Source organism: Ciconia boyciana, chromosome 1 (assembly GCF_034638445.1).
Source record: "Ciconia boyciana chromosome 1, ASM3463844v1, whole genome shotgun sequence".
Taxonomy (NCBI): Eukaryota; Metazoa; Chordata; class Aves; order Ciconiiformes; family Ciconiidae; genus Ciconia; species Ciconia boyciana.
In genome coordinates, this window is record NC_132934.1 from 143,906,823 (window position 1) to 143,933,404 (window position 26,582).

Sequence of the window (26,582 nt, forward strand, 5' to 3'; positions counted from 1 at the left end):
ATCTATGAATGTGCTTGGATTTTTTTGTATATATAGTAATTAAAAAAAAAACATAAAAAGGACATGGTTTAAGATTCTTTCCTTTGTTTGCACCTGCCATGTGTGAGAAAATTCCAAGCTTAGAAGAGGGCAGGAAAACCAAGTTATGAAATAAAATTAATCCGTTTCCTATTGCTATTGTGCATTTTTTAGATTTCTGTATCATTTTAACTCTCTTATTTTTCCCAAGAATTTTGAAGATTGATTTTTTTTTTCTTTGCATACCTGTTATTTTTTTTTCTTTTTTTTATATATATCTTAGAAGCTGGCATTGGCATGCCCCCTTCACACAAATGTTAAAAGCAGCAGTACTTGAATTAGATGTTGGCTAACTTGGAATCCTTTCTCCTTGCCCAATAGGTGCACCAAATACATATATTTTTAACTTTCAATGCATTTCTGAAGGGGCTTGGCAGCCAGGGCCCATCCCAGCCCCATCCAGGCAGAGGGCACCCGGGGGCACTGGGGCAGCCCCAGCCCCAGGCACTGGGCACCTCCCTGGGGACAGGGATGGGTGGAGGCCCAGCCGGGATGTGGACCCACAGGTGGGCCCATCTCGGTGGGGCCCATGGCCGGGCAGGGCAGGGCTGTGGGGAGCTGGAGACCGGCCCTGCTGCAGCATCGCTGGGGCAGGGGCTGATGGCCCTGGGAGGCTGACATGGGGTCCTGGGCCCTGGGCAGGGTGGGGGGAGCCTGGGGGCCTGGGTAGGGACAGTCAGGGCTGGTGGTGCCTTGATAAACATTTCCTAGACTGACTATGCTCCGTTTTGGGTTCAATGTCTGTTTGGCTACATCTATGCTGATACATGAGAGGGCCATAGATCCTCCTAAAGTTACTCAATCATTTTTTGTCATTTTTTCCAGTTCAAAATGTTTAAAATAACAAGAGGTCTACATTGATACCCACAAGAGTGCTGTTTCTCTAAGGAGATGCTTAGGGTATAAGCTACATACCCAAAGGTGTGCATGATAGCATGAATGTTTGAGGGTGAAATGCAGCGTTGGTAAGTGTGAAGTAAAGCATATGGGGAAATCCAGTCATAGCTTTGTGTACAAAATGATGTTGCTTGGCAGCAACCACTATGAATCATAACACATAATTCCATGCATCAGCTCAGTGTTGTAGAAAGCCATGGTTCACCCACGCCTTGTTTATTTGGTGCACTTCTGGTCTCTTCATCACAGATTGGATCTGCAAGAACTGGAAAAGGTCAAGAGAAGGGCATGTGGGATGATATAAGGTATGAATTTAAAACCTTATGAGTTGAATCATTTAGGACTCTTCAGCTCAGAAAAGAGACAATGTATGGTAGGTAGGAAAAAGTTCTACAAAATCCAGAGTGCAGAAGCTGATAGGGATGAGTTTCACTGCCTTTGCCCAAGCAAGAACTGGGGAATAACATAATAAGCTGTGGTGGGTTGACCCTGGCTGGACACAAGGTGCACACCAAGCTGCTCTATCACTCCCCTTTCTCAGCTGGACAGGGAGAGAAAAATATAATGAAAAACTCATGGGTCAAGAGAAGGGCAGGGAGAGATCATTCACCAATTACCGCCACAGGCAAAACAGACTCGACTTGGGGAAATTAGTTTAATTTATTACCAATCAAATCAGAGTAGGACAATGAGAAATAAAAATTAAATCTTAAAACACCTTCCTCCCACCCCTCCCTTCTTCTTGGGCTCATCTTTACTCCCAAATTCTCTACCTCCTCCCCCCCAGCAGCGCAGGGGGACGGGGAATGGAGGTTACAGTCAGTTCATCACACGTTGTCTCTGCCGCTCCTTCCTCCTCACAGGAAGAATCCTCACACTTCCCCTGCTACAGCGTGGGGTCCTTCCCACGGGAGACAGTCCTCCCAGGAGCCTGCTCCAGTGGGGGCTTCCCATGGGGTCACAGCCTCCTTTGGGCATCCACCCGCTCCAGCTGGGGTCCTCCATGGGCTGCAGCTGGATATCTGCTCCACCATTAACCTCCATGGGCTGCAGGGGACAGCCTGCCTCACCATGGGCTTCACCAGGGGCTGCAGGGGAATCTCTGCTCCAGCGCCTGGAGCACCTCCTCCCCCTCCTTCTTCACTGACCTCGGTGTCTGCAGGGCTGTTTCTCTCACATATTCTCACTCCTCTCTCCAGCTGCAGTTGCGCACGTTTTTTTCCCCTCTTCTTAAATACGTTATCCCAGAGGCACTACCACCATCACTGATGGAAGCGGCAAGGGGGGGGTCAGCAAAACTGCCACCTTAGACTTCCAGAGGGCAGACTTTGGCCTGTTTAGGAGACTGGTCGAGAGAGTCCCCTGGCAGGCAGCCCTAAAGGGCAAAGGAGTCCAGGAAGGCTGGACATTCTTTAAGAAGGAAGTCCTAAAGGCACAAGAGTGGGCTGTCCCCAGGTGCCGAAAGACGAGCCGGTGAGGAAGAAGACCGGCCTGGCTGACTAGAGAGCTCTGGCTCAAACTCAGGAAAAAGAGGAGAGTCTGTGACCTCTGGAAGAAGGGGCAGGCAACTCAGGAGGACTACAAAGGCGTAGCAAGGCTGTGCAGGGAGAAAATTAGAAGGGCCAAAGCTGAGCTAGAGCTCAATCTGGCTGCTGCTGTAAAAGACAACAAAAAATACTTCTTCAAATACATTAGCAGCAAAAGGAGAGCTAAGGAGAATCTCCAGCCCCTAGTAGATGGGGGAGGGAACACAGTGACCAAGGATGAGGAAAAGGCTGAGGTACTTAATGCCTTCTTTGCCTCAGTCTTTAATAGTAGGGCCAATTGTTCTCTGGGTACCCAGCCCCTGGAGTCAGAAGATAGGGACGGGGACCTGAATGGAGCCCCCATAATCCAGGGGTTAGTGACCTGCTGCACCACTTAGACACTCACAAGTCTATGGGGCCTGATGGGATCCACCCGAGAGTACTGAAGGAACTGGCAGATGTGCTCACCAAGCCCCTTTCCATCATTTGCCAGCAGTCCTGGCTAACTGGGGAGGTCCCAGCTGACCGGAGGTTAGCTAATGTGATGCCCATCTTCAAGAAGGGCCGGAAGGAGGCCCCGGGGAACTACAGGTCTGTCAGCCTGACCTCGGTACCGGGGACGCTGATGAAGCAGATCATCCTGAGTGCCATCACACGGCATGTAGAGAATAACCAAGGGATCAAGCCCAGCCAGCATGGGTTCAGGAAAGGCAGGTCCTGCTTGACCAACCTGATCTCCTTCTACAACAAGGTGACCCACCTAGTGGATGAGGGAAAGGCTGTGGATGTTGTCTATCTAGACTTCAGTAAAGCCTTTGACACGGTTTCCCACAGCATTCTCCTGGAGAAACTGGCTGCTCATGGCTTGGACAGGTGTGCTCTTCGCTGGGTAAAGAACTGGCTGGATGGCTGGGCCCAAAGAGTGGTGGTGAATGGAGTTTACTCCAGTTGGCGGCCGGTCACAAGCGGTGTCCCCCAGGGCTCTGTGCTGGGGCCAGTTCTGTTTAATATCTTCATCAATGATCTGGATGAAGGGATCGAGTGCACCCTCAGTAAGTTTGCAGATGACACCAAGTTGGGCAGAAGTGTTGATCTGCTGGAGGGTAGGAAGGCTCTACAGAAGGACCTGGACAGGCTGGATCAATGGGCTGAGGTCAATTGTGTGAGGTTTAACAAGGCCAAGTGCAAGGTCCTGCACTTGGGCCACAGCAACCCCATGCAATGCTACAGGCTTGGGGAAGAGTGGCTGGAAAGCTGCCTGGTGGAAAAGGACCTGGGGGTGTTGGTTGACAGCCGCCTGAATATGAGCTGGCAGTGTGCCCAGGTGGCCAAGAAAGCCAATGGCATCCTGGCTTGTATCAAACATAGTGTGGCCAGCAGGAGTAGGGAAGTGATTGTGCCCTTGTACTCAGCACTGGTGAGGCCGCACCTCGAATACCGTGTTCAGTTTTGGGCCCCCCACTACAAGAGAGACATGGAGGTGCTGGAGCGTGTCCAGAGAAGGGCAATGAAGCTGGTGAAGGGGCTAGAGCAGAAGTCTTCTGAGGAGCGGCTGAGGGAACTGGGGTTGTTTAGTCCGGAGAAAAGGAGGCTGAGGGGAGACCTTATTGCTCTCTACAACTACCTGAAAGGAGGTTGTAGAGAGGTGGGGGTCGGTCTCTTCTCCCAGGTAACAAGTGATAGGACGAGAGGAAATGGCCTCAAGTTGCACCAGGGGAGGTTTAGACTGGATATTAGGAAATTTTACTTCACTGAAAGGGTTATCAAGCATTGGAACAGGCTGCCCAGGGAAGTGGTTGAGTCGCCATCCCTGGAGGTATTTAAAAGACGTTTGGATGTGGTGCTTAGGGACATGGTATAGTGGTGGTCTTGGTGGTGTTAGGTTTACGGTTGGACTCGATGATCTTAAAGGTCTTTTCCAACCTATACGATTCTGTGATTCTGTGTGATTCTGTGATGGGCTCAGCCTTGGCCAGCAGCGGGTCCGTCTTGGAGCCGGCTGGCACTGGCTCTGTTGGACATAGGGGAAGCTTCTAGCAGCTTCTCACAGAAGCCACCCCTGTAGCCCCCCCACTACCAAAACCTTGTCGCTCAAACATAAGCTAATGAGATCCAGGCTCAAAAGCAGGAAAAGTTAGTATCTCTTCTCATAGCTCATAGTATAATTGGGGAACACCCAGCCAAGAATGCTGTGGATACACACAGTACATGGGTCCACAGAGAGACTGGAAAAGCACCTGAAAAAGAAATCCATTGTAGGTTACTAAATAGGCAAACAACAACAGACTCAGGAAAACCCCTGAGCTTAAAATGATCAGAAGTTGGAGGAGTATTAAGGGGAAGTGACATTATCTGATTGCCCCGTTCTTCCTTTTCTTGAAATGCCAGTGCTTGAGGCAGGACAGCCTAAGCTAGACAGCCCTCTGGCCCCACTCTAGTCAGTCTCACGCTCCCACATAAGGCCTGCCAGAACTGCCTTGGAGCCTGGCCTTTTCCACCCTGCCTGCCGGGGTGCTGCCAGCAGGGATTCAGCGGGGAGCTTTGCCTGTGGAAGAGGCCACGCCAGTCAGGGAGGGAGCTGAGAGTGCTCCGGGGGAGCCTGGGGCACACGCTTGGCCCTCTTTCACTTAGCCCCGTTGGCAAGTCACAGAATCAGAGGATGGCTGAGGTTGGAAGAGCTCTCTGGAGGTCACCTTGTCCAACCCCCCTGATCAAGCAGTCCCTCATGTTCAGGTAAAGATGAACTTGTGTATCGCCCTTCAACAAACCCCTCTGGCTGCTGGTAACAGTTAACCCATTTTGTTTCAAAGCATATCATTATTAATTCCATTTCTAACATCTTTTCTCACCTCTGTGCTCATTTTTCCATCACCCGACTCCCTTGAAGGCTGCTGCTGCTGGAGCTGACTAGCAGCAGACCTCATTGCCCTCTTGGGGCAGGGCCATTCACAGCTGCAGGCTCTCTTTCAACTTCCCAGGTAGCAGCCTAGTCTACTCTTAAAAGCTGTCACAGCTGCCTTAGTCAAAGAATATGATTCCTTGGCCTGAATTGCCACAAATACACTGGCAAGACTTCTAGTGTCCCTTTGCTGAAAGAGCATGTAACACTCGTCTCTTTTTCAATGACCTGACAAGTTCCTCCAGGGAAGCTGATTTAATATATTCTGATAGTATTCCCAAATGAAAATTCTGATATAAAATGACTCTCACAAGAACGATTAGGATATAAGCCTTGGTTACTGTACTTAGTCCTTAATTCCATCCTGAAAAAAAGAGGAACTCTTTATTGGAATAGATCTTGTACTGTCTTTCCTCATTTATGCTGCAGTTCATAGTCTTAAAAGGAGTTATTGAGAGCAAAATTTCAATCATACTATTCATCTTGATATATTTGGATTACATTCATTCTGGATTAATTTTTTTGCAAGTAAGTGTTCTCTTGTTGAACCTGTATAAAGTGTAATTATGGAGCACATAATAGAGTAGAGCATAATGCTTAGTTGAAATACCTTTTTTAAAGCTTGCTTTTGTATTTGACAAAAAAACCCTGCCTGTCTGAAGTCTGGACTCCTACTGAAGTCCTGGTCTTTCATGACTTGGTTGCAAGTCTTATGACTTCTAGTATTTTTCCTTAAAGTCTGAACAGCTGGAATATGTTATCAAATGAGAAGACTCTCAGCCCTCTTTAATTATAAAACAAGAAGTTCAGAGCTGCCAGACAGAATACCTTTCTAGCTTTTAGCATAAATAAATACCTCAACCCTTCTTGACTATCTTGGCTCACGACGATGGCCTGCAGTCAGTCTTTTTCTTTTCCTTCTGCAGAAGTTTTCAGCACTGGGACACTGATGGTCCTCTTTCCCCAGTTTCTGCACCCCTGCCCACATGACTTGGCTCTGGCATGCCAGAATTCCTCAGATGCAGAAAGTAAACTGCGCATGTTGTCCTGCTGGGAGCTACCAAGGCGAATTGTCCTTTGAAGCTTTCCCCAATATCTTTCACACCCTTAACTGCTGTTGTTGGATACAGTGAGGTACCAGAAAAATGGGGAAGTGTTTTGCTGAGTGTCTTAAATCTGAGGAAACTCAAAGGTTTGGCTCCTCTGCTGTATACCTGAGCAGCCTTGTCAAAGGAGAAAGAACAACAGACATAAGGGAGGTATAAACAGATTCAGAATAGAGATGGGAGAGAGACTGAAGTAACCTCTGTGGCAGCAGGGGGGGGAAATACAAAAGTGAGAGTTTGGGAAAAAGATCCAGAAAGTTAGTCTCTGCAAGAGGCCAACTGCAGTTAGAGAATGTCTGTCAATAGTTTTCTTCATAAACAGTTTCGTTTTAGAAACATGGAGCCCTTTCAGTGTGAAAACTGGAAGCAGCAGCAAATCTCCAGATCTCTGCTGTAAGGAAAGGAATGGGATTCACAGACAAACAAACCACTACCTAGATACCAAGCAAACATCTCACAGCGTGGCTCAGATCTCTGGAAATGTGGGCTTGCCAGGCACAAAAGCTACAACTTAGCTGATCAAAAGTAGATATCAAGTGTTGTGCCAAGCATCTTATTGCTTGGCAGCGTTCATGTTGACTGCCTCCTCCATTTCCGAAACCTCCATGGTAGCTGCTTTGGCTGTTGGTTGCATTCAGACATCCAGATGTTGGTAGACTTCTGTGTTACCACGGACTACACCACAAAAGCAATGTTGGTATCCTAGGACTCTTATCACCTTCTTGACAGATGTCTTTGGATTTTGCCATCTTCATGCTTGTAACAGCAGCTTGTTCATCTGATGGACAGACATGTTGGCTCATGACGTGAGAAATAATATTCCTGGGGACCTCAGCAAACACTTAAATAGGCTGCAGGGCTTTCTAACCTCCCCAAACCCATATGGCTTCAGAAGATAAAAGCAAATATGTAAGTTAAATGACTGGAAGCCTCTTCTCATCATTTACCTCTACAAAGAGACTGTACCACCTTCTCAATTAGAAACCCTCTGTGGAGGTGCAATGGCTTTTCTCCTTCAAAAAGTTTCAGCACTGCAACACTGATGGTTCTGTTTCCTCAGTTCCTCATTATTGTCCACAGGCTGACATTTTTCCTTTCCCTATTTCACCTTATTTTCCATAGTATATGCAGAACGCATCAGTATCTCCCCCATTCTGATGAATAATGCAAACCACTCTGTACACTTTTACCTAAAATGTCACTATATTTGAGCTTTTTTAACAAGGCAAGCGTTCCCACATATTGCTGCTAAACCTTTAAAGGACTACAAAAATAAGATAAAATACAGCAAATAACTTTTCTTTAATTGATAAATCTGATCAGATTGAGAAGATGGAAGACAAAAATAAAGCCTTTAGTCTGACAATATTTACTCACTCATGACAGTAATTACTGATTAAGTTTTTAGTTTCATATTCAGTAAAGTTATTTGGGTCTCAGGGTGGAATTATTCCTGTACTTACAACCATGCAAATTTGCTGGCGGGGCCTTAAGCTCTATTACAAACATATCTTAGCACCTATTAATGTGTTTATGATGTTCCTTTATAGCTCCAATCTCAACGCATCTCTTTCAAGATATTGCTAGACTTATTGACATTAACATGAGCTCTGATTGTCCCTATATGCACACACATGCATACATACCCAGTTATATTAAGTAATCCTTATACTTAAAACTAGGACTTTGAGTGTTTGTGGTGCGTGGTCCTTAGAAGTTACAGCTCTCTACAGCTACTTGAAAGTTAAAGTGTGCGAGCAAATACGTAGAAAAAATATGGGATGCACTGCCCTCTTGTGGAGATTCAAATAACGAACGTATTCTTAAGAGCTCCACAAATGTTCTTGACCTTGGAGCCTCACAAGTCATTTTCTGGAAGAGCTGGGGTTCCAGCTGAGCCAATAAACCTTCTCTTCTCTGCATCTTATCTTCATTTTCCCCAACTTTATACCGTTGTCTTTGCAGTCATCATTATACTGTACAAGTAGAAGGAAGACTTGTTTTTCATACTTAGACAAATGTATTTGTGTCTTACATTATATATGTGCACGTGTTTTATATAAATACACAGACATATACAGCATGTGCATGTTGTGTATGCAATATATACATTAGGTACACACATGTTTTCTGAAAATACTTTATGAACTTGTTGTTTATGTGTTTTTCAAATATAAACAATTCAGAAACAGTGGTCTTTATAGTCTGATATACTATTCATTTTTCTCTAGAGATTATGTAAGTGTTAACAGGAGTGAGACTGGGGTAATGCTGAGATTAGAGGTGGAACTACCCCTGCAGCATAAACCAGCCATGTGACTTTAAGAGAGGCTCAGGGATGCGATATAATCCGCTGCCCCTCAGACACTCAAACACACAGATAGCTAGGGGTGTTGTCAGCAAACACTTATCCTCCTGTCCCAGTGATTACAAGGTTATTAGGCACTGCCCTGTCTTCTCCTCTGGGGCTGATTGTTGGCCTCAAGCTAACAGCACAGAGAAAGCCAGCTGCAGACCAGAAGTTGCTTTCAGTGGCAGACACTGGGCTGTGGCAACAGCTGGGAAAGACAGCACTGGAAGCATATGCACCTGTGATGCTGCTTCTATATCGTGTAAATTGGGATGTGCTTGCAGCACACGTTTTCATCCCAGAAGGGGCTATAGCACACATTTGATATCAGAGGGAAACTAGCAGGAAGGAAGCATTCTTTTCTTTCTTCTGCCCTGTGTTGCTGCTGTGGACCTGGCAGCTTGTCCTCTTGGACAACACAGGGACAAAATCTGCCATTCTGTGCTCCTCTCACTAGGATTTAGCTGTGTTCACAGTGAGATTTTCTTTTTTCAAGACTCTAGGCTTCTCCACCTTGCAATACGTTGTCTATGGCAGAGGCCAAAAGCAAAGCAGTTAGTCTGAACCACTGACATCCCTTCTTCAATGATTCTTGGAATGAAACGCTACACTATTTAAATATGCTGGCCAAGGATGCTTCACCGGGGCTTGGATAATGATTTCTGTGTTGCTAAAAGATGCTTTGTGAATGACCACGTTCTCCTCCTGAGCATTGCTACATCCACGTTTCATGTAGCTGCTTCTCCTTGTCCCATGTGATGGACCTGGAGCTGTCTCAGAAACAGGCTGATATTCCTCTGGTACTAGATATACTGCACTCCCCCACCAGTTGTGGAGTTTCCTCACAGGCAAGGTATAATGTCATTTGATAGCTATGTGGGATAAACATCTTCAAATTAAGTGTATGTAAAAACATTTACAGGGACATTACATACTATACAGCCCACATATTTAACTTAAAATCTTATTTAATCTGACTCCCTGTGGTTTGCCCAGAATACCTCTATATGCTTGTAACACCACTTTACTTCAAATAGAAAGGAAATTATAGGAAGCGATCATGTAGACACGACACACTGAGCTATTGCAGGCCTTCCAAGTTGGATAGAAGAGGAGAAAGGAGCATTTAGACCTGAGCTGAAGAAAGCTGAATTGATAGGGCTTCTTAAAAATGGACTATGAGAACACAGAGCTAAACAGTAAGACTGGTGAAAGAAATCTAGGGTACCCACTCTGAAAGCACTCCCCAAGTCTGGAAAAATGGCACTTGTAAGTCTTACGATTTTTCCATAAAACTTCAGCAGTACTCTACAAGAAACAATGACAAAATAATTTGAGAGCCAACATGTACTTCTGTTTTATACACCTTGCAAGGATCTGAATTTATTAAAAAAATCTAGAATACCCCTTCATAACCCACAAATCTAGTTGAACATGTAAAGCAATCTTAACAGATCAAGGAGATAGAGTGTTATGAGGTGGGTAACTCTGTGCTAAGAGGTTATCTTAGAAAAGCCAAGCTGCCTTGTAAAAGGTGAAACGTTCACTCCCTTCATAGTAACATCCCTAGGATTCACAAACTTCTTCACAATGGAAATGCATTGTTCCCCAAACAAGTTCATCTTGTGCTTGCACAGGTGACTCAGCCAAATAATACATCCAGGCTGAAATACATACACTCAACATGATACAAATAAAAGTAGGCACAAGAATTTGATTATCATAGTGTTCTTTACATGCTTGAAGGTATTACTGTGATGGCCATAGCGTAGATACATAGGCAGAAAAGCAGAGAAGTCCAGAACAAAAATATCAAGGAAAGGTCTCTGCAGTTCAGAGCACTAACTGCTATTTTGCTTGTGTTCAAAATACCCTGGGTATTTGAAAAAGTCAACAGTTTCATAACCAACCTTGGACAAGCTAATCTTTGACTAGCATAGTCAGCCAAGACAGAAACTTTTCTGATAACTGGTGTCATTGATCTTCACCTCAGTCAGCTCACTGCAGCCTCACACTTGTTCTGCCTGACTCTTGCAAGGATGCAATGGAGCAGTTGATAATGATTACTTGTCAAACCTCTCCCAACTGTGGTAGCGTATGTGATGTGGTTTAGCTTTTCTCATAGGGTTCTTTGGATTGACATTTAGACCAGCATAAATAAGATAAAGGTGAATGAAAACGTGTATTTCAACAGCTTCATGGTTTTGTCTTTTAAATAAAGTACATCACTCTTTGTCATGTAAGTTTATTAGAAGAACAAATTTAGTAATTACCACTCCTTAAAAATAATAATCAAAAAGCCACATCCCATTTTCTTCACATAAAAAATTCTTTTAGTGATCTTCATTTTTGGACGTTGTCTGAACTTTCATGGAAAATAATCTATAGAAATTCTACACATTTCTTTTATTTATTTATTTATTTTACCTTCAAGAAGTCTGTTGTGCAAATCAGAGGAGCAGTATACAAGCAGAATTCAGCGATGGGAGGCAAGTCATGCTTGTCTTATTCTGGAGTTAATGGGACATCACACATAAGAAAGATGAGTTATGTTGCATGCATCTCTACAGACTCTACAGATGACTAGACACAGATCTGTGTTCCGTTATTGTCTATCAAAACAAGCTGGCAGGAACAGAAGGTATTTTTTGTTGTCAAGTCTGTTCTTTATACGTATACACGTGTGGGGTTGGAGTCACAACTTCATTGCTTTGGTTCTGTGTCAGTGAAACTACACTGGAAGACTGCATAAAATGAGAAAAAGAAGAAAATCAGGTCCATTGGTTTGAGATGGAAAACTTTGCATTATTGTCTTACTCCTCTGGAGTGTCTGAATTTAGTTTATCAATCAAGCTTGCTTATATCCCACACAAAGCAAGGCATAGTATAGAAAGATGACTCTGGATAAGAAGTGTATCCAAAATTCTAGGAGCATCCATTCAATTGCAATTGCCTTTTCTTTGGTTAGTACTGCAGTCACGTTGAAGATGGACACATATTAGGATTCACAATTATGTTAAACTTGCAGGCATTAGGGGTAGGGATGTACTATTTTTCCAAGAGGAGTAACTCCACATTTTTGTCCTACCTGTGCCAGGAAACACAGGTTTCTGTTATTGGATGAGATCCTTGTCCTTTTAGTCAGACAAAAATTATATTAATAACATGAAAGATACTCTGGTTTCCATTTCTGTAGTATCTTTCAAGCCTCCTTGTTTGCAAGGAGCAATGTTACAGTTCACAGCCCTGAAAAAAAGAGCAGTGAATTTATTCTGACAAGCTCTATGACAAGCACAGACTATTCCTCTCTGTTTCACGCAGGCCCTTTCTTTTTAGTCAGCTCTCCAGCTATCCCAGAACTATTTTCAGTATTAAGGATTTGCTGAGGACAGCTGTCTATGTTCACAGTTGTATTTAAGCATTTTATTTCCATTTTCAATTTAGTGTAATTTCCCTAAGTTTTTAGTATTTTTTAATTATTTGAGCAAAAATGTCTTTAAAGATAAATTTTCAATTCTGCTCTCAAGTCACTGCTACCCATAAAAAAATCTAATTATCATAGAATCAAAGAATCATAGAATCATAGGATAGTTTGGGTTGGAAGGAACCTTAAAGATCATCTAGTTCCAACCCCCTTCCATGGGCAGGGACACCTTCCACTGGACCACGTTGCTCAAAGCCCCATCCAACCTGGCCTTGAACACTTCCAGGGAGGGGGCATCCACAACTTCTCTAGGCAACCTGTTCCAGTGCCTCACCACCCTCACAGTAAAGCATTTCTTCCTTATATCTAATCTAAATCTATCCTCTTTCCATTTAAAGCCATTACCCAATTGTCCTATCACTACATGCCCTTGTAAAAAGTCCCTCTCCAGCTTTCTTGTAGGCCCCCTTCAGGTACTGGCAGGCTGCTGGAAGGTGTCCCTGGAGCCTTCTCTTCTCCAGGCTGAACAACCCCAACTCTGTCAGCCTGTCTTCATAGGAGAGGTGTTCCAGCCCTCTGATCATCTTCGTGGCCCTCCTTTGGACTCCCCAACAAGTCCATGTCCTTCTTATGTTGGGGGCCCAAGAGCTGAATGCAGTACTCCAGGTGGGGTCTCACAAGAGCGGAGTAGAGGGGGAGAATCATCTCCCTTGATCTGCTGGTCACGCTTCTTTTGATGCAGCCCAGGATACAGTTGGCTTTCTGGGCTGCAAGTGCACATTGCCGGCTCATGTTGAGCTTCTCATCAACCAACATCCCCAAGTCCTTCTCCTCACAGCTGCTCTCAATCCATTCTCCACCCAGCCTGTATTTGTGCTTGGAATTGCCCTGACCCACGTGCAGGACCTTGCACTTGGCCCTGTTGAACTTCATGAGGTTTGCACGGTCCCACCTCTCTAGCCTGTCAAGATCCCTCTGGATGGCATCCCTTCCCTCCAGCATGTCGACCGCACCACACAGCTTGGTGTCATTGGGAAACTTGCTGAGGGTGCACTCAATCCCACTGTCCATGTTGCCGACAAACACGTTAAACAGTGCCGGCCCCAGTATCAACCCCTGATGAACGCCACTCGTCACTGGTCTCCACTTGGACATCAAGCCATTGATCTCAACTCTCTGAGTGCGATCATCCAGCCAATTCCTTATCCATCAAGTGGTCCATCCATCAAATCCATGTCTCCAATTTAGAGACAAGGATGTCGTGCGGGACAGTGTCAAATGCTTTGCACAAGTCCAGGCTGATGATGTCAGTTGCTCTTCCCTTATCCACCAACACTATAACCCCATCGTAGAAGGCCACCAAATTTGTTAGGCACGATTTGCCTTTAGTGAAGCCATGTTGGCTGTCACCAATCACCTCCTTATTTTCCATGTGCCTTAGCATAGTTTCCAGGAGGATCTGCCCCATGATCTTGCCGGGCACAGAGGTGAGACTGACTGGCCTGTAGTTCCCCGGGTCTTCCTTTTTTCCCTTTTTAAAAATGGGAGTTATGTTTCCTCTTTTCCAGCCAGTGGGATCTTCACCAGACTGCCACAACTTCTCAAATATGATGGACGCTGGCTTAGCAACTTCATCCGCCAGTTCCCTCAGGACCCGCGGATTCATCTCATCAGGTCGCATGGACTTGTGCACCTTCAGGTTCCTTAAATGGTCTCAAACCTGATCTTCTCCTACAGTGGGCAGTTCTTCATTCTCCCAGTCCCTGCCTTTGCCTTCTGCAACTTGGGCGGTGTGGCTTGAGCACTTGCTGGTGTAGACTGAGGCAAAAAAGTCGTTGAGTACCTCAGCCTTCTCCATATCCCAGGTAACCAGGTCTCCCATTTCCTTTCAGAGAGGGCCCACATTTTCCCTAGTCTTCATCACCAATGTACCTATAGAAGCTTTTCTTGTTGCCCTTGACGTCCCCGGCCAGATTTAATTCTATCAGGGCTTTAGCTTTCCTCACCTGATCCCTGGCTGCTTGGACAATTTCTCTGTATTCCTCCCAGGCTACCTGTCCTTGTTTCCACCCTCTGTAAGCTTCCTTTTTGTGTTTGAGTTTGTCCAGGAACTCCTTGTTCATCCATGCAGGCCTCCTGGCATTTTTGCCTGACTTTCTCTTTGTTGGGATGCCTCACTCCTGAGCTTGGAAGAGGTAATCCTTGAATAATAACCAGCTTTCTTGGGCCCCTCTTCCCTCCAGGGCTTTATCCCATAGTATTCTACCAAGCAGATCCCTGAAGTGGCCAAAGTCTGCTCTCCTGAAGTCCAGGGTAGTGAGCTTGCTGTGTGCCCTCCTCAGTGCCCTAAGGATCTTGAACTCCACCATTTCATGGTCACTGCAGCCAAGGCTGCCCTTGAGCCTCACATTCCTCACCAGCCCCTCCTTGTTGGTGAGAACAAGGTCCAGCATAGAACCTCTCCTCGTTGGTTCCTCTATCACTTGGAGAAGGAGATTATCATCAATGCATTCCAGGAACCTCCTGGATTGCTTATGCCCTGCTGTGCTGTCCCTCCGACAGATATCAGGGTGGTTGAAGTCCCCCATGAGGATCAGTGCTTGTGAACGTGAGGCTGCTCCTATCTGTCTATAGAGGGCCTCATCCTCTCGGTCTTCCTGGTTGGCTGGCCTGTGGCAGACCCCCACTATAATGTCACCTGTCCCTGCCCTCCCTTTAATCCTGACCCAAAAGCTCTTGGTCAGCTCCTCATCCATCCCCTGGTGGAGCTCCATGCACTCCAGATGGTCATTGACATAGAGGGTGATACCTGCTCCTTGTCTCCCCTGCCTGTATCCCTCAATTCCAACACTCCAGTTACAGGAACCATCCCACCATGTCTCCATGATGCCAGTAAGATCACAGCCCTGCAGGTGCGCGCACGTCTCTAACTCCTCTTGTTCATTCCCCATGCTACGTGCATTTGCATAGAGGCGTTTAAGTTGGGCCCCCAATTAAGCTCACTTACTGGCTGGAGTGGCTGGAATTCCTTTGTGCTGCTCTTCAGGTGCTCTCCTGCTGACCTGTCATCCTTCTCCAGGCCCTGGGCATCTATTGCTGGCACTGGCATCAAACTGGTAGGAGTGGGATGGATTGAGGTTCCCCTCTCCCAGCAACTTTAGTTTAAAGCCCCCTTCACCAGCTTGGCAAGCCTATGACTGAAAATGCTCTTCTGAATTCTGATCCCGAGGATAATGTACAACCTGTCAGTTTATGGTGACAAAAGGCTGATTCCCGTGCACTGTGACAGGAGCAGGAGGCCCAAGGGTGGGGGGAGCCCCAGCAGCCCCACAGGGGCAACAGAGCCCCCTGCCCCAGCCCCTCCTGGTGCCACAGGAACCGTGTCTAAGGTCTGCTACTGGAGGGCTCCACACTGTGTATAGGTAGGTATATATGTGTGTGTGTGTGTGTAGATATATCTATCTGTCTATCTATCTGTATTTCCCACTAACAGACTTTCATCCTGAGCAACCAGCGAGGGGAACAGGAAGACCTTTGGTGCTGTTCGTGTCTGTGTGAGCGCTGAGCGTGCCTGCCCGTGTTGCTCTGTGTGGTTTGCCACGCATCCATGTATGCGTGTTGCACAGTGTGTGCGTGTGTGCCTGCTGGCAACACATGCTCAGCCACACTGCTGGTGGCACCTGGGGCATGGAGCTGCAGCAGCCTCGCCCCCATTGGGCTACCAGATTTGGCAACCCCTAACACAACCCATGAGACATACGGCCCATGAGATGGATGTCGAGAGACCCGATGATTCAATGCAAACTGCAATTTTAATGACTGGATATATTTTTTAATGATAAGAGTACATATTTCACTTGCTTACTAGCCAGCTGAGGAAACACACAGCTTCACACTATTTGCAAGTGATTGGGAAAAAATTCCGAGTTTTTATGCTCAACTTTTTGTACTCATTTAAAAGGCCAAATAGGGGATATCTAAGATTTGAATCAAATCAGATGGTGATAATAGTTCCTTCTGACCAAAAAAAGAATGACATCGCCTCTTTGCCAAACTGTTCATTCAAGAACTGTTGGAGCAGGGGAGGCGGGGTGTTACACGTGGCTCCTACGACGCGAAACCTGCCTGTGATGCCTAGTCCTCTTCAGTTAAGCCTGCCCTTAGGTGGTGTACAGCTAAGTGCCGGTGAAGCTGCAACTTCCCCTGCAGTTACCCGACCCCTCACAGCCGTGCGGCGGGCACGGCGCCTTTCCCCCACGCCGAGCCCATTAGCGGCGAACGCCCACTTCCGCGAGGCCGCCAAGGCCCTGAGGCCGAGGCGGGGGCCAAGGGGCGGGCCGGCCGGCCGAGCCCCTCCGCTCCCCGGCCCCGAGGCCTGCCCGCCCGCCCGCCTTCGCCCGGCGGGGCCTCCACGGCTCGCTGGGACGGTCCTGGCCCGGCTCCGCCCCGCGGCCGCGGCGCCATATAAGGCCGCCGCCACCGCCCCCCGCCCCGACCTGCGCGGAGCGGGAGGCTGAGGCCAGGCGAGGCGGCCGCCATGGTGCTGAACCCGGTGCTGGGGAAGCTGGTCAGCAAGAGGGTGGTGCTGGCCAGCGCCTCGCCGCGCCGGCGGGAGATCCTCACCAACGTGGTGAGTGCGGCCGGGCCGCTTGCCTCGCCGGGGCAGGGGAGAAAGCCGGCGGCGCTGCCCCTGGGGCCCCACAGCCCGAGGCGCTGGGGGGTGCGCAGGCGCCGGGCGCGGGCAGCGGCCGTCCAGGGGCCGCCTGGCGCCGGGCCGGCCTGCGGGCCCGCCGCCTCCCGGCCCTCCCGCCCGTGGGCTGCCGGGGGCTGGTGGCACAGGGCGGGCACCAGCCCGAGCCGTGCCTCCTGCCGCAGCCGGGTTTTTTATGTTTGGGGGCGATGGCGGCGGCGCAGCCGCCGGTCTTCCCCGCGCCCGTGCCCGCCTGCCAGCCTGGGCCGCGGCGTGCAGAGCCGGCGGCGTTCGGAGCTTCCGAACCGCGAGGCCGGCCGGCTGCGGTCCCGTTTCTGTCCCCTGAGCTGCACGCCGGCTTACATGTGATTTCCCCCCCACAGTCTCAGTTCTTCTTGTTCAGGTTTTCTCTGTAAGCAAGTACGTGTGCGTCGGTTTTTTGTTTGATCAGATTAACATGAGAGTGGATTAAAGTATTCTGCTGACAGGGAGAGGGTGTAATCAAAGAAAGAAAAGACTTGCTGGGACTGAAAAATGCTGGAGTAATTATTTCTGGCATATAATAGAAAAGCTTGGAAGGTCTTACAATAGACTGAAGTAATTTAAAATGTACTTCCATTGCCCTTCCTTAGGAAACTTAATACCTAAACTTCTGAAAATTTGATTTACGCTTCTGAAGTGCATGAAAACTCAGTGGGATTAGTATTGGGGGTCAGGGGGGAGGCAGTGGGAATAAGGTACCTGTCTCCTCTCTGTAAAGCACTTGTGGAACACGAAGGAAGCTGTGACCCTTCATTCAGACTGTTCAGCCTGTGGAGGAACATGTCAGCCTCGCTGGGCAGGCTGCAGGAGGCTGCTGAATGGCACTTGAGTGTTTTAATGCATATAATTTAGATTGCTTAGTGTTATTATTCTTCATGGGAGAAGTTGAACTTAAATGGGAAAAAGTATATTCTTTTCAAAATACAGAGATGTGGAGAAGGTTTAAGCATGCACTGAGTTATTAGAAACATAATGTCCCTGCTGGGTGTAGTAAACTTACAGGTATAACCTGGAGGCAAGAAGTAGGAAGAATAGTTTTTTTGACAAAACCATACAGAAACTGGCTCTTCTTGTTTTCTGTTTATCACATGTATAATAACACAAAGTGTGGGTGATAAAGCTCCTGTAAGAATGTGTACTACTGGTGCACAAGTAGTGCTATGGATAGATTAAGTAAAAAAAAAAAAAATCCAGTAGTAGAAGAGTCTGTTTATGAAGTGCATCAGTTTTATATTGTTAGATTTTTATAGGAGAAGAATGGTGATATTACTAATACGATTAGGTTCTAATAAATAATAAGGGTAAAATCAAGTAAGCACACCAGTTTAAAAGTTCTTTCTGATTGGGTTTTTTGTTTTGGACTGCTTGCAAATGATATGTATACACCAAACACTGTAATAGAAGCACTGTTTTTTCCCCTGTGTGGTTTGGGGGGGGGAGGGTGGTGTTAAAGTGGAAAGAGCAAAAATCAAATTTGTTGCTTGCTTAATATGTCTTGGGAACAACTTTTAATAACAAGATTAGGTTCACTGCATTGCTTTCCTTTGTTACAGGGCCTGCGGTTTGAGGTAGTTCCATCCTGGTTTAAGGAGACGCTTGAAAAGTCATCTTTTGCAGCCCCTTATGAGTATGCTGTGGAAACAGCAAAACAGAAAGCTCTTGAAGTAGCAAACAGAATGCATGTAGTAAGTTACCAGCTATTTCAGCAATGAGATTTTTGTCTTTAAGTGGTACGTGTTACTGTGACTTAATTTGCATGTACTTCTTGGGTGGTCTCAGTGCATTTTCCCCACGAAAGAGAAATTGAAGTTATCTGTCATTTGTGAAAGATAGCTTCCTGAAATTAACTCACCTAATCAAAAGAAGGTTTCATGCCTGCAGTTTGGGCTTTCCACAAACAGAAGTGGCCTGCATCTCTTGTCAGCAGCACACCTACTCTCGCTTGGGTTATATACTTGGTAGTTCCTTTCAACAGTCAGGTGTGTGGCTGGATCTTATGCTGACACAGGATCATACCTGTTCATTCCAGGTATTGGTTGACTGTGGAGACAGATTCTACAGAAAAACACAGATGTGAATCCAGTGCTTTGCTGTAGCTTTCATTGAACAGTAGTTCAGTTGAACAGTTGTGGCAAGAGAATAGTTCAGAATTTGTGAGTGTAGAGGTGCTAGAGGAAAGCAGAAAAAGACAACACATTCTGTTTTAAAGCATTGTGGACAAAGAAACGGGCAGTTTCATTTTAAGAAGGGAGAAGCTGATGTGATTGCAGGTTCTGTAGTCAAGTAATTTTGTATCCTAAATACATCAAAACTAGTGGTACAACTTATACCATCAGTGGCATATTTGACTTCTGCCCTTGGCTGTGATCACTGTATTTGAGCACATAAGGTTGTTCTCTACCAGAACCTGTTTAGAACTCTAGCTGATTAGATCCCACAAAATGTACCGTAATAATTTCTTAATAATATAGCTCTGAAAGAGATGAGTATGTTTGTGGAACCTATACGGCAGAAAAGGAATGTTGAACACTTTAAACCAACAACGTTGCCAGATGTCACCATTCTTCAAAGCAAATATTGCATGATCTCCAATGTAAATCGTTATCCAGGTTTCCGTCAACTTCTTTTAAAGAGAATCATGCGACATTAGGAGAGTGGATTATAAACCCAACCTCCCTAACTGACTTATATTGGTCTTTCCTTGCAAAACACTATGGTGGTGATAACGCGAGTTCAGTGGATTTCAAAATGCTTCTTCATACAGGATTTTTTTAATGATAGCTTTAATTAGTTCTACTATTTAAAGCACATCAATAGCCTTTCTACGGAAGAATCACCTCCCTACAAAGTTTTTAATACAATGACCACAGTTACAGACAAGTTTCCTGACTTGCTGTGTTAATAACTATGTACATCATAACATGCAAGTAAATCAAAATTCAGCTATAAGAACAGATTACAGTTTAAAGCCAAGAAAAGGCTACAAGGAATCTTTATATACCCCTACCTCTCAGTTCCCCAGAATGGACTGTGTGTGTGTTCCCTTTGGAGAGAGAGAAGCAAACTGTAGCTAAAGAAAGTTGGGGTTTTTTTCAGCAAAACTTGGCTTGGAAAAATGATCCTAGAGGGCTTCAACACTGTACTCCCTGACTTCCAGCTACTGGGCACTTCCTTTAAAGGAATTCTGCATGCCACCTTGAAGATCAGGTTGACCTTTGAGAATGCAGTTAGTTCTTTACTGAATGCATTTGTTCATCAGTAACATATTTGGGCAAAATTGTGACCTGAGAGTGGTCTGCTCAAGCCTCCTGTTTTCCTCACTTTTATGGTGATGTAAATGATTACTGTTTTGTAAACAGTGCAAAAGGAGAAATGGTGTCTTGTTCGTAGGTCAGTGTAGAGCCCTACCTATAAACCAGCAAACTTATGTTTTCTTACCTTAAGTTTTAAAAGGTTTTGTTCTTTCTACCTCTTTTGAGAAATATCTTCTTTCTTTATGCCTTTGCAGAAACACCTGAGAACACCTGATGTTGTCATAGGAGCAGACACTATTGTGGTAAGAAGTTTTATGTGGTTTAGCATTGTTTTAATTTATAACAAGTGTAGAAAATACTTGTATCTTTAGGTTTAAAGTTGAAGTTTGAAAACTGTCTTCTCTGAGAAGTTATACCTGCAATATGATGCATCTCTTGGGTTTTGTGGGTGTGGATTTTAGGGTTTTTTCTCCAACAAGGCAACTTTTGTTATCTTGAGTGCTAGAAGCCTTGCTGCTGTTTTTGCAGAGACACTAGTATTGCATAAGTATTGCCTTGGATCCTCTAGTATGTAAAGGGAATTCTGTTCTCAGGCAACTGTTCGCTGTCCACGAGTCCAGATTATGTGAGCTATTCAATGTCGTGCCTTGTAGCAGGCATCACTTTATACCTGTCATCTCCACAGAGACACTGAATGGTTAAGGACAGAAGAAGTTGAATTGCCCTTTTGATTGAGAGCTGCAGCCACTTGAGGGTGGAATGTTGCACTCATTATGTGCTTGACCTGTTTTTTTAAATTACCTGTTCTACCAAAGTATCTGTGCTTCTTGCTCTACTCAGTAGACTCATGTTCGAAGCCCTGGCTGAAATCATGGTTTAAATGTCATTTCAGACCTCAGTTTCTGAAAAGTAAAAAAAAAAAGCAGCACACTCACTCTGTCTTTCTGTTTTAGACTGTGGATGATCAGATCCTGGAGAAACCAGTTGATAAGCAAGATGCGTATAGGATGCTGTCAAGGTCTGTAGTTTTAAGTAAGATTCCAAATGTGTGTATTAAGCTGTTTTAAAAGGAGCTGTACGGATTCCTTGAAGTGTATGAAGAACTCCATGGACACAAATTTTTTCAATCATTTTTGAATAGTGTAAGCCACTTCTGCCACAGAAAAAGTTAGACCTGCTTTTATGTTACCCACAGCTGCTTGCTCTTGCCCCTTGACCTTAGAAAGCTGATCAGCGACATAATGAACCATTTTGTTTTCACTTGGATTAGTTTTCAGAGTCATTTATCACAAGACTGTACGTATGCTTCAGCTGGTACAGGAAGGGGAGATACAGAGAGAAATGATGATGGGAGAGAGGACAGAACCATCATAGAAGTGGTTTGATGCTTGACATTTAATGGAAGAATACTACATGTACAAGAAAGTACATGGTGATATGTGTCCATGGACAAATGCTTTAAATTCTATAGTTTAACTGAGGAAGAAAAACCTACTTCCATCAGTGTTCTTCATGGATGGTACACTGGTGTTTTTTGAGGCTTCTGCTTTTTTCCTAAAGGATACTTTTCCCTACAAGCTTAACATTATCTTGTAGCACTCTTTTTTTAAGAAACACCAACTGAATAACTCTATTCACCTCCTTTCTGAAGGATGAGATATGATGAACCTACTACTCACGCTTCTGTTTTATGAGGGGAATAAAGAAAGGTGCACTGCTTGTTTCACCAGTTTACATTCTAACTCAGGCATTTCCTAAAGAAGGAATACAAGTGGCTTGGTAGTTTTTGGAGTTTTGCTCTGTAAGTCTATTTTAGATTTATTTTTTTTTCATTGATGACTTACACTGAATTTTTGATCCTTTGTGGCATGTTGCTAACTTAAAAGTAGTAGTCTTAAAAAAAAAAAGTGACAGCAGCATATGTTATTAGTAGGAGATTCCCAAAGGAGTCTGCCTGGCAAGAGATTTCTCACAACTGTTTTTGCTTGAAATCATGCGAAGTTTGGTTAGTTCAAAAATAGTACTTCTTTTTTTTTTTTTTTTTTACAGTGCTTAGTCTACTTCTAACACTTGCGAATGTTTTGGCTTTTTTTTTGTCAGTGTCTTAAATATGAAATGCACTTAAAATTTAGTTTTTTAGAACTCTTCTTAATTTTGTTCTATATGAACAGGAAAAAATGCAGACGATATATATTTGCATATATCCAAGGTACAGATTAAAATTTTCACTCGCTGTTTCATCTTACAATTAATTATGTGGAATCTTGTGGGGGATAGTAAGAGTGCGAGATGCTTCTGATCACATGGAATAATAGCCTGGCTAGCCTCTAGGAGACTATGCCTTAATTAATCTATTCAAAGGTTCAAGTTCTCATGCTATTTATTATACTTCCATTGCTTACACGTTAGATTAGTAAACTTAAAGCCCTCAAAATTAATCGGCCGCGGTGTGGCGCTCTGGAGCCACTGCAAGAGAGAGCAGATGGGTCTGGGCTAAGTGAACGTAGGCTCTCCTCCTCTGCGCTCTGCATCTGTTACTCTGGCTTGCCAGCGGATCCCTGGGGGCCAGTCTGGATGACATCAGTACGTAAGCTCTAGTTGCCTATCACTAGTTTAGTCTAAGTTGCATCACCTAGCTATTTATTGCCAGCTTTCAGTGACGATGCCTGTAATGGATAGTAGTGTTTATGCTGATTGGCTTTTTCTTATGCGTTTGAAATAGTCACTTCCCTCTATGTACACTAAATAAGCTGATAGCACGGAATACTTTTCCAAATTGTGGACATTGGTGCAAGTGAGATTTTGGATACTTGAAATGACTGAATCTCTTTATAGTATTGTTTTGTTTTGCCAATGTCTTTTCACCTATAATTGAAATTAAAAAATAAAATGTATTTATTTAGGATACATGTCAAAGCCATCAGATGATGTAGTAATATAATGGTCTGTTTCTCAGGCTGTAGTAACATACTCATGTAGAACGTTTTTGCACATGACAGATTTCATAAGTGTTGCTTAATGCACATTTTTTCCCTAACAGGTTGAGTGGGAAGGAGCACAGTGTGTTCACAGGTGTGGCTATTATACATTGCAGCAGTAAAGGTACATGTGTCATTTTATTAAAACTCAGTATTTTCATTAAAAATTATTCTCATAAGGACTTGTACAAGTGAAGAAACAGGATGGAAATTTTTCATATACAGTCTGAATTGGCTTCCTGCTCAAGAGGAGAATTACCTTATCAATATATAAGTTAAAAACCCACAAAACCCAACCTCCTTACTGTATTCAGTTTTCACACAGGAAGGAGGATGACAAAATACAATAGACTTTAGAAATACTGTCTCTGAAAGCTATGGGACTAATTAAAGACTGGTGTAAATTGTGGGAATATTCTAAATGAAATCCAAGTAAAGCACTACAAACTGTGGGACCGAGCAGAATCTGATCCATATGAACTTTATTCCTGTGTTCTATTTACACTAGCTGATAAATACAAGTGGTTGCTGTATCTGTAGTTACTTCGTTTTTCAGTAAATAAGGGAAGCTTTAGTGCCTGTTTTTAGGGGATGAGTAAAGGAATGGCTTAGTGCCTCAGACTATTAATGAACTGTAGGGAGTAATACATCAGTTTTCTTTATCAGATAATTTATATAGTAAGCAAGTGGTTTTTATGAGAACTGTACCATTAATATAATTTGAGGAGTGTTTGGTTTGAGGTTCCTCTGATAATTATGCCAATATTCTTTTAGTAGAACTTTTGCAAGGATCATTTCTCTGAAATTTCACTGGACATAGTCATTCTGTAGACAAATTATTTACAGCTTTTAATCTTTACTGGAATGATTACTCTTAACTCTTGTAACAGAGATAGTCAGTGATCCAGTACCCTTACTAATATGCTAGTACAGTATAAAGAGAGCTGCTGCAAAAGAAATAAAACATGTTATCAAGGGGTTTCTATGAGCAATCCAGCAAGAATAATAATGCCTTCCATTGTTTACTCTAGGAAGACAGTAAAAGTGCACACAACTGCAGTACTGATGCTCTGACAGCACATCTCATTTGAAGTTTAGGAATTTAAGCCACATCATATTTAAATGAATAAAAATAGCATAAGTCTGCATATTCCCCAAGTGATGCAATCAATGGAATACTTTTCTAGAAAACATTTTTAGTTTTAGTTTATAATTACAATGTTGTTGTTAAGTACCACATATAAGTTACAGATGGAATTTTCATCTTGAGCCGATTGTTTTTTTAATTAATACTGAAAGACGTAGTAATCTGTCTTCATATGCAACAACTTTTTTATTTAAAACTTTATTTTATAAAAACAAGTTTTTTCAACATGAACACCATTTCCAGTTGGTTAGTATTCTTCCCATGGTCTGTACTGTGGATCTTTCTTACTCCTCAAGAATTTCCACTGCTATCAGAACAGCGGTAACAGGAGATGCTGACCTTGATTTTTATAGGAAAGACTAGAGAGAACTCATAATCTGTAACATGCACACTCATTTGTGCGAGGCTGTTTCCTTTTAAACATCTTTTTGAAAAGACTCCATCTGCAATTATACCAGATTCACAGTGTACCACATGCAACAGGGTCCCCACCCAGGTGTGCAGTACTTTATTGCACCTCTGGCCTTCTCTCAACCACTTCTAGATACAGAAGTCTGAAATAATCTTGTTATTTCTTGAGAGATGATATGAAAATGACACTGATGGTTACTGATGGGACTGCTGGATGCTTGAGTCTGCAATACAGATACGTGTGAATACAGCTGCGCATTCACATTCAAGCATTTGTAACAGCTACATGTTTAACTGTGATATGTTATTAAGAGTTCTTTGACAACAGTCGTAAAGTTAGAAGGGTGTTTGTAGTCTTCTTTGTACTCAGTGCTGGATGTGTACGCTGGATGTGTATGCTAGCTCTGCATAAGCATTGTTAATTTAAGAGTGCATCCCACACAGGGAGAGCAACCTGTTAGCCCCAAGACAGGACTGCAGAGATTGAAAATACAAGCTTTTACTTTTTTGGGGAAGTTATGAGTCCGCTGTCCTAAAGAGCATTATTAGTCATTTCATACATCTGTGTATTATCTTTAATTTTTCCCAAGCAAAAACTTCAAATGAATACGAACGGAAATTAAACTGAGATGTTATGCTCTCTAAACTACAGTTTCTGTTTCTAATAAGGCCTCTACCTTTCTGTAGATAATCAGCTAGAGACAGAAGTCACTGATTTCTATGAAGAGACTAAAGTAAAATTTTCTGACCTGTCTGAAGAGCTCTTATGGGAGTACATTCATAGCGGGGAGCCAATGTAAGTAAGAACCTGAAACTATCACACAGTACTTGAGAATAGGCCTTAGGGTATGTTATTAGCCACCAGCATAAAACTTTTTGTCCTGTGTTTTGTGAAATTTTGCTGTGTATATATGATAAATGATAGTATGGGTGATGCAAGGTGGATATTCTGTTCTTCTTGTCTAGACCTATCATTCCTCCTGGGAAAGTGAGCTACGTTTTTAGTACCCTGATAAATTTGAAAAGTGAAGACTGTTGAAATATTCTGGATTAGAGCAAGCATTCATGCAATGCACAATTACCTCTTTGTTAACAGAGGCATTCAGGGAGCTTGGATACCTGACACAATGGATAGGTCTCATTATAAAACAGGTGAATAGAGTGAGTATTGGGCAATCAGGGTATTGGAGAACTGTACTGAAAGAAGCTAGAACTTTGTTCATTTAGTTTATCAAAATCACACTGCTCTGATGCAAGAACCCCCACTTAATTTTCACTTATTTTTGTGGCCAGATTATACGTGTTCTTAGGCCATAATTGTGTCTCAGCTTATGTGTTTCCTCTACCTTTGCAATATACTAGTTAGTCACAGCAAACATTGATTCCACAGAAGAAATAGGATGAGAACAGAATGCCTAACTACTCCTAGGATGAAGTTGACTAGATTGTTTAAAAAAAAAAAAGAAAAAAGTACTTATTTGGAGACAACAAGGGAATGTTTGTGACTTTATGGAAGTTGCCTTTTCTTTGTGTTAGCTGATGCTTAGTGAAAGCAAATCAGGCCATAGTTAGCACTATGGACTATATATCTGGTGATCTGAGGTGAACTTTCAGCTCTGTAACTTCAATTCTGACTGTGTAATATCAGTCCTGGTGGTTTTTACACTCATTTGTGCTATAAAACAATACAGTAATGTTTGACTGGGGAAAGAGGAACCAGTGTAGACTTTGGATTTATTTAAGTGCTTATGTGTGAATGAGGCATACTTTCTGAACATGT

General features: G+C 44.0%; 1 protein-coding gene across 2 annotated transcripts in view; it reads left to right on the forward strand.

Annotated features, from left to right (window-relative positions):
- The first annotated feature begins 16,608 nt into the window (after positions 1-16,608).
- Positions 16,609-26,582, forward strand: part of ASMTL (acetylserotonin O-methyltransferase like) — a 31,118-nt gene continuing 21,144 nt past the window's right edge. For both annotated transcript variants that reach the window (XM_072849557.1, XM_072849556.1), the window contains exons 1-6: positions 16,609-16,910; positions 18,566-18,697; positions 20,521-20,568; positions 21,220-21,284; positions 23,307-23,368; positions 25,490-25,598. In XM_072849557.1, coding sequence (XP_072705658.1) covers positions 16,818-16,910; positions 18,566-18,697; positions 20,521-20,568; positions 21,220-21,284; positions 23,307-23,368; positions 25,490-25,598 — 509 coding nt within the window. In that variant the 5' untranslated portion in view covers positions 16,609-16,817. The remainder of the gene's footprint in view (positions 16,911-18,565; positions 18,698-20,520; positions 20,569-21,219; positions 21,285-23,306; positions 23,369-25,489; positions 25,599-26,582) is intronic.